The sequence below is a fragment of the Nannospalax galili genome, unplaced genomic scaffold, assembly GCF_000622305.1.
Source record: "Nannospalax galili isolate Female #2095 unplaced genomic scaffold, S.galili_v1.0 scaffold101, whole genome shotgun sequence".
NCBI classification, from domain to species: Eukaryota; Metazoa; Chordata; class Mammalia; order Rodentia; family Spalacidae; genus Nannospalax; species Nannospalax galili.
This window is the reverse complement of record NW_008345700.1, coordinates 2,074,292-2,082,415: the sequence shown is the minus strand read 5'-3', so window position 1 is coordinate 2,082,415 and position 8,124 is coordinate 2,074,292. Positions and strand designations below refer to the sequence as shown.

The 8,124-nt window shown below is 51.2% G+C and overlaps 1 protein-coding gene across 2 annotated transcripts in view; it reads right to left on the bottom strand.

The window, feature by feature from the left end:
• Positions 1–1,127, bottom strand: part of Htt (huntingtin) — a 144,412-nt gene extending 143,285 nt beyond the window's left edge. The window contains exon 1 of one of the 2 annotated variants that reach the window (XM_029567695.1): positions 730–1,127. In XM_029567695.1, the coding sequence (XP_029423555.1) occupies positions 730–890 (161 nt within the window). In that variant the 5' untranslated portion in view covers positions 891–1,127. The remainder of the gene's footprint in view (positions 1–729) is intronic. The other variant, XM_008841869.3, reaches the window with a different exon arrangement.
• Between the last annotated feature and the right edge of the window lie 6,997 nt (positions 1,128–8,124).

The following is an 8,124-nucleotide window of genomic DNA, read 5'->3' as shown; positions in this document are numbered from 1 at the left end:
ATAGTGAGTTCCAGGCCAGCTGGGGCTACAGGGAGACCCTGTCTCAAAAAGACAAAAAAAAAAAAAAAAAAGTTTAAAAAAACCACTCCTGACTGTAACACTGGTAAAACGCACCCTGCCCAAACCGTCCCCTCACCAATGTGTCCGAGTGAAAACAGGCAATAAACCAGACGGCTCCTAAGAAAGGACAACTTTATTACCAGTCAGCACCTAAGCAGCTCGATGTGTACCTGACAACACAACTCATCCAAACGCCTGCAGACTCCAGAGCCTCTCGCGAGATGCTTGGACCTTGTCACTACACAGAGCATCACCCACCAACCGAAACAAGAACAGGAAGTGCCTCCAGCAGCAGGCAGCCTGACTGTCACCGGGCAGGAAGAGGCAGCTCCCATTGGACGCGCCCGCACTCCCCGCCCCCCCTCCCCGCACTCCCGCCGAGACTTCCTAAAAGCATGATGTCATCCCCGCAGCACCCCTCTCCGGCTCCAGCCGCTCGGACCCCAGACCGCAGCCCGGGGCGGCCCCGGCTCCCTCAAGTTCTCCCCCAGCCGGGACACCCCGCCCGGGTTCCCAGCGAAAACAACCCGCTGCCCAACTTCGCGGTGGGGAAGGCAACAGGACTCGGGCCGAGCCGCCTCCGCGGATCCCCCCAGGCGTGGCGGGCTCGGAGTCCCGAGAAGGGCACCGAGCGTCTGGGCGGGGAGGGAGCGGCGCCCCCGGACTCACGGTCGGGGCAGCGGCTCCTCGGCAGGGCCGGGTGGCGGCGGCGACAACCCCAGAGGCAGCGGCTGAGGCGGAGGTGGCGGCGTCGGTTGCTGTTGCTGCTGCTGCTGCTGGAACGACTTGAGCGATTCGAAGGCCTTCATGAGCTTCTCCAGCGTGGCCATGGCGGCCTTCCGCCCGCAGGCCGACAAGAGGGTCTGGAGGGCACTGGCGGCGCCCCGCACCGCTCAGCAGCCTAGAAATGAATGGGTGACTGCGGGGCGGGCAGGAGCGGATCCCAGGAACCGGGCCATCTTGGTCCGGACCAGCAGCCCCCGCGACTCCCAGCGTCCGGTGACGTCATTCCGGAGGGGCGTGGCCACGCCAGGCCGGCAGGATCGACAGCCCGAGGTGGCGGCCTCTGCCAATGGCTGGATGGAGACACGACCCGTTCCCGCTGAGGGGAGGGGGCGGGGAGAGTTTGTAGGGGGCGGGGCGAGGCCGGGAGGGGCGGGGCCGGGAGGGGCCGTGGGGACCTTTCAGAAGTGCAGCGAAGCTCACGTCCTGGAGCTGCCGAGAAGGGTGCCGCGCAGCGCTGGATAGAAAGCGGGGGCTCGGAGTGGGGAACGGCAGAGAAGGCGGGAACGGAGCGGGGTGTAGGAGTCCGAGATGAGGTGGGAGCGACCGGAAGCCCCCTGCAGAAAGCCAGTCCACCTAGCTTGGGGCCGCCCACCGAGGCTCGTTCACCCGCCCTCGGAGCAGGCCGCTGACCTGAGCTGCCCGGCGCAGTGCTGCGGGCTCCCGCGGTGAGAACCAGAGTGACCCGCATGCGGGACCCAGAGCCCGCAGGAGCCCCCAGCCCTGAAGCGCTGGTCATCTCAGGTGTGACCGCTTTGCCGGAGGAACCTGCAGAACCGGCGCCGACAGGCCTGACTCCAGGAGGGTCCGGCCGGGCAGCAGAGGATGTTGCCAGAGTCTGGTTAGCACAGCTTTAAAAAAAAATTATCGCCGGGCGTCGTGGCGCACGCCTGTAGTCCCAGCACTCGGGAGGCAGAGACAGGCGGATCTCTGTGAGTTCCTGGCCAGCCTGGTCTACATAGTGAGTTCCAGGACAGCTGGGGCTACAGGGAGACCCTGCTTCAAAAAGACCAAAAAAAAAAAATTACGTGTATGAGTAGTTTGTTAAGTGCACCCATGCGTGCAAACCCGCGGGGGCCAGAAGAGGACGTCGGAGCCCCCGGATCTCCTGCCAGCCGTTAGGCGCCCAGTGTTGGGAGCTGAACCTGGGTCATCTGGAACAGCAGCTTTTAACAGCTGAGGCATCTCTCTGCCCCCTAGTGCAGCTTTAATCAGAGACACTCACTGGAAGGGCTCCTAGGCCGGAGCCAGGATCTACAAGGAGTCTCTCTTCGACGAGGGGGCGTGATGTCTGTCTCCGCAGATGAGATGTTAAAGCGGAGCAGAGAACACTGAGTGCTGTAATCCACCCAGCTAGAGAGCAAGTCGTGTTGGCTTCAGAGAGACATGAACACTGTACCCCTTCAAGCTGTACTTGAGATCCACCTTTCCTCTATGAGGCTACCGACCCAAAATGATGAAGTGAACAGAAACCAGCACTGTTCCCAGGGGCGTCAGCAGCCCACCCGTTTTCTCCTGGGAAGGACAGCACAGAAACAGCTTTTAGACTCCATGTCCTTTGCACAGAGTTTGCCAGCTCCCACGTGGGGCAGGCTCTAATAGCCCAGCGAGGCTGGTCACCGACAGTAGTAGGCAGACCTGGAAGAAGGCCCAGTGAGGCCTGCTTCTTGGCATTCACTGGGCTATAACCTTCCTGCCCCTGGATGCAACTGACTTCTAACCAATACAAGGCAGATTGTGGGCCGTCACACTGTTCTTAGGTTACAAATGTGACTTCGGTCTTGCTGTTTTCTTGAATGTGTTGATGAAGAAGCTGCCAGTCAGAGAAGGCAATGAGAGGGAAGAACGATCCTTGACCAACTGTTAGGACTGAGCCCCCCCCCCGCCCCAGGCACCCCACCATCAACCCACAACTGAATCCTGCCAACAGCACTGCACCTTGGAAATGACCCTCTGCAGCCAAGCTGTCAGATAAAGGGAGATGGTACTTGATTGCCCGCTATGAGAGACAGAGAGCAGAGGATCCAGAGAAGCTTGGTCCAGATTCTCGCCCCACTGTAACTGGTCATAAATGTATCCTGCTAGATCATTGTATTCTGGTACAGTTTATGGCATAGAAACAAATAACTGCTTGCCTGGCTTGTGCTGTAACACCGCACCAATCTGGGGGCTAAACAGGCATTTATATTCTCACAGTCCTGCAGACCAGAAATCTGAATCAGAGCAGAGCAGCTTCCTCCTGAGGTGTCATTTGGGAGTGTCGATGACCCCTTCTCCCTGTATCCTCACCCAATCAACCCTCTGGATCTATGTCCTAATTTCTTCTTATGAGGATATCAAGTATTGGATTGAGAGGTAGCAGCCACACTTTACCTTACTACTGCTTTAAAGTCTATTTCCAGCAGGGCTTAGTGGCACATGCCTGTAATCCCAGCAGTAGGGAGGCTGAAGCAGGAGGATTTCAAGTTCAAGGTCAGCTTGGGCTACATACTGAGCCCAGGCCAGACGGGGTTGCATAGTGAGATCTGTTAGAAGGGAAGGAGGGTCAGCTTGGGCTACATACTGAGCCCAGGCCAGACGGGGTTGCATAGTGAGATCTGTTAGAAGGGAAGGAGAGAGGAGGCGGGGAGGAAGCCACCATTCTCTCTCCAAATACAGTCACATTCGGAGGTTCTGAGGGTTAGGACTTCAGCATACTAATCGTGAGATCTATAAAAGTAAGCAATACAGTTGCATTCTAGCAGGTAATCTGGCCTTATTTAGAAATAGGATCTCAGGTTCTTGCAGGCAGATCTTTGTGAGTTTGAGGCCAGCCTGGTCTACATAGATCCAGAACAGCTGGGGCTACAGGGAGACCCTGTTTCCAAAAGACAAAAATAATAATAATAAAAAAATACAGATTTTTAAAGTTCAGAGAAAAGTATGGCATACACCAAAAAAGGAATGATTGAGGATTTAGCACAGGGAGAGTTTGGCCTAGGATTGCCAGAGCCTTAAAAATGGGCACAGTGCGTGAACAGCAGACATAGATCCAGAGACCGACCTTAGGAGAACAAGTGCAATATGTGATAATCATATGTTACAGCAACATTGAGAAAGTATAATGAGCAGACAGATCAGTTCAGTGATTCGGGAGGCAGGTGCACAGGGTGAAGCAGGCTGTGGCTAGAAGCCCTTGTCCTTATTGCTAACATTGGGCTGTATTCTTGGGGCCCCTTGTAAATTAGTCTCCATTACTGCAATGAAAATTTTCTCAAATATCTTCCTCCTTGGTCATTTTTCACCCTACATTTTTACATTATTTCCCAATTCCCATTCTGAGTTTGTGAGATTTCTGATTAATAAATCAACAGAGAAAAAAGGATTCATTCTGGCTCACAGATTCAGAGATTTCAGTCCATGGTCACTTGGCTCCATAGATTCTCAGCCTGTGTATGGTGACACGGAAAATCATGTATGGGAATCTGGTTGGACTGAAGTAGAAAAAAGAGGGACCCAAGACAAGGTATACTCTTCAAAGATGTGCTCTCAGTGACCTAATGAGTTCCCAGCTCCTCATTCAGCTACAAACTCATCAATGGATTAGTCTATTAATGAAGGTAGCACCCTTATGATCCAGTTAGCTTTCAATTGTACCACAATCTGGGGACAAAGCTTTGATCACATGAGCCTCTTGGGGGAATACTTCCTATCTAAATCATAACATTATGCCTTATCTTTGTTTCTCCATTGCTGTGACAAAACACTCTGACCAATACCAACTTGGGGAGGAAAGGGTTTATTCAGCTTACATCTCCCAGGTCACAGTTCATCAGGGAGCCCAAGGTAGGAACTCAGGGCAGGAACCTGGAGGCAGGAGCTGGAGCACAGGCCATGGAGGAACGCTGCTTACTGGCTTGCTCCCCTGGCCCCTGCTCAGCCTGCTTTCTTATGCAACACAGGCCCACCTGCCCAGGGGTGGCACCACCCACAGTGGGCTGGGCCATCACTCATCACGAAGATGCCCCTCAGACATGGCCACAGGCCAGTCCAATAGAGGCAATTCCCCAATTGGGGCTCCCTCAATCCAGGTGTGTCAAGCTGACACTAAAGCTGTCCAGCACATGCCTCAAAGGCATTATGTCCATGTCATAATACAAAATGCATTTAGTTCATCTCCAGTGGTCCCCCAAAGCCCCAACAGTTTGAGTGTTGCTCAAAAGTCGAAGTCCATTCTTTTCTGAGACTGAAGTCAAATTCTTAGCTGTGAGCCCCTCTAAAATAAAAAAGTTGCATATTTCCAAAATACAGTGGTGGGGTCCATATATTAGTCATGTTTTCCACTAGAGGAAAAGAACCGATAGAATAAATATACATTACAAATGGGATTTGTTAGATTTGCTTGCTTCACACAGGGAAGTTCAAAAACAGCTTCCTGCGTGCTCAAGAGGCTCAGAACCTAGCGGCTGCTCAGTTCGCAAAGCTGGCTAGTTCAGCAACCCCAATCTGAAGGAGAAGGATTGGAAGAGTCCTAGAGAAGTGTCTACCACCAAATGCTTAGCCTCCCTTCAGACCATGATGAAAAACCAAAGCTGGGTTCTTCTGTCCGCAAAGGATGGCAGCTGCAGCAGCAACAGAGTAGATGCACTTACCAGCAAGGAGTTACGGCAGGTCAGTAGGCAGCAGCTTCACCCTCGGACCCTCTTATATTTGGGCTGTTGCCAGGTGATACTTACTGAGGGGGAGGGTCTTCCTCCTATTACTCCTTCTAGGAAACAGCCTCACAGATCCACCCAGAGGTATCTCAGTTTATTCCAGATACAATCAAGTGGACAACCAAAATTAACCATCACCAGACACATTCCCACTCTAAAAGGGAGGACTAGGAAGATAGCAAGAAGAAAATGAATCAAAACCTTGCAAGGGAAACATTGCCTTACGGTTGCTTTCTACCTGGTATCTGGGGCACATTGTGGAGTGATGTGCATTCCAAATGGCTTAGGCAGCCCTACCTCTGCAGATTTGCCTGCTAGAGCCCATCGGCCTTCTGCTTGGGCTGACTCTGCTTGAGGGCTGAGGTTTTCCTTGGCAGACATTTCATGTTCCTGACTTCTCTCACTTCCTGAGGTCTCCAGGGCAGTTTCAACTTAATGTATCACCCTCTCAAGGGGTGCCTGCAAGGACTCAAAGCCTACCACCAACTGCTTAGCCTCCCAGGATTTCCTTTAAAATCTGGGTGGAAGCCTTCATGACCATCTACTTCTTGTATTATTCATGCCTTCAGAACCAGCAAGATCTGCCACCAGCTCAAGCAATGGCCAAGTCCTCTTGGACCATGGCTGCAGCAACCTCTGAGTGCCTGGCTGATGGAACATGCTACAGTGAATCTTGGAGAAATTGCTTTCTGGGTATTCATTACAACTGGAATATTGTCTTTGTATTAGTTACTTTTCCATGGACCAAAGCAACTTACAGAAGGAAGACTTTATTTGAAACTTATAGTTCCAGGGGTAAGGGTCCATAATGCCAGGTGAGGCATGGCAGAAGGAGGTGGCCAGGGCAGAAAGTCAAGCAATCATATCTTCAAGAAAGAAGCGGAGAGAGAAACTGGAAATCTGAGAAGGGTTAAGAACTCTCAATTCCCGCTCCAGTGACCTCCTCCAGCATGGCTGCACCTCTTACAGCCTCCCAAACAGGATCACCAACGGGGGACAAAATGTCCAAATACTTGGAGCCTATGGGGGACGTTCTCATTCAAACCACCACAGCCTTAGTATTCCTTTAGTTAGCACCTTAATCTAATTCTGAGTCATGTCAGGATTGAAAGGAAGTGTTGGGCACCACGTTGGTGCCAGACAATTGATTGGTGCGGGAACCCTGCACACCTAGCATCAGATGTGAGGCCCAGAGAGTGGTATGGGAATAGAGGAAAGCAGTTGCTATTCTAGTCCCATAGGTAGCTCTTCTACCTTCTTGGCTCAAGCCCACTTCTATATATACAAGAAAGATGGAGAGATGGCTCAGTAGTTAAGAGCACTGACTGCTCTTGCAGAGGACCAAGGTTTGATTCCCAACACCCACATGGCAGCTAACAACGAGCTGTAACTCCAGTTCCAGGCAATCCTACGCTGTCTTCTGACTTCTGTGGGCATTGCACAACACAGGTGCACCTACCTACATGTAGACAATATACTCATACTCCTAAAATAAAAAAAATTTTTTTTAAAAAAGAAAGCATAGCCAGGCATGGTGGTGCACACCTTTAATCCCAGAACTTGGGAGGAAGAGGCAGGAGGATCTCTGTGAGTTCAAGGCCAGCATGGTCTACATAGTGAGTTCCAGGACAGCTGGGGCTACGGGAAAACATAAAAAAAAAAAAAAAAAAAAAAAAAAAAAAAAAAAGCATAGCTCTTTAGTATTTGGTCTTTCAGGAAGGGGTCATATCTGAGAGCTTCTGCAAGACCCTTCACTTCTAAGTCACCGGGCTGCCTCACCCCTTCATTACCTCCCTCTTCTCCAAGTACTGCTTTTATGGACAGTCCTTTTACCAAGTGGCTACCACACCATTTCAATGGTGTGGACTTCCTGGAAGCCCTTTCAGGTATACTTGGCCTGGGCAGTGACTTTCATACAGTGGTAACAGTGGAATATTCTGCATGTTCAGCAACTGCAGGGAAGTGGCATATTGTATGCGTCTTGGTGTCCATTATGCATAATCTTCTCATACAGATGATTAGTCATGATTGTCAATAGAATTTAGAATCATCAGGGAAACAAACATTTGGACATCTCTGTGGAGGATTTTCTGAATTAGGTTAACTGAGGTGGGAAGACCTATGCTAAATATGGGCAACAACATTCCATGTGCTGAGGCCCCAGATTTAATAAACAGGAGAAAGTGAGCTGAGCACCAGCATTTCAGCACTCCCTTCTTCCTGACAGTGGTGCCATGTGACCAGCTGCTTCCTGCTCCTGCCACCATGACTTCCCTGCCATGACGGACTGTATCCTCTGGAACCAAAATAAATCCTCAACTAGCTCTTTCTTTAAAAAAAATATTTTTTTTTTATCTTATGTGTATGAGTGTTGTGCCTGCATGTAGGTAAGTGCACCTGTGTCTTGCAATGCCCACAGAGGACAGAAGAGACTGTTGGATCCCGTGGAACTGGAGTTACAGACAGCTGTTAGCTGCCATGTGGGTGCTGGGATTCAAAACCAGGTCTTCTGCAAGAACAGTCAGTGTTCTTAACCACTGAGCCATCTCTCCAGGCCCCAAGTTGCACTTGTCAAGAGTATTGTCAC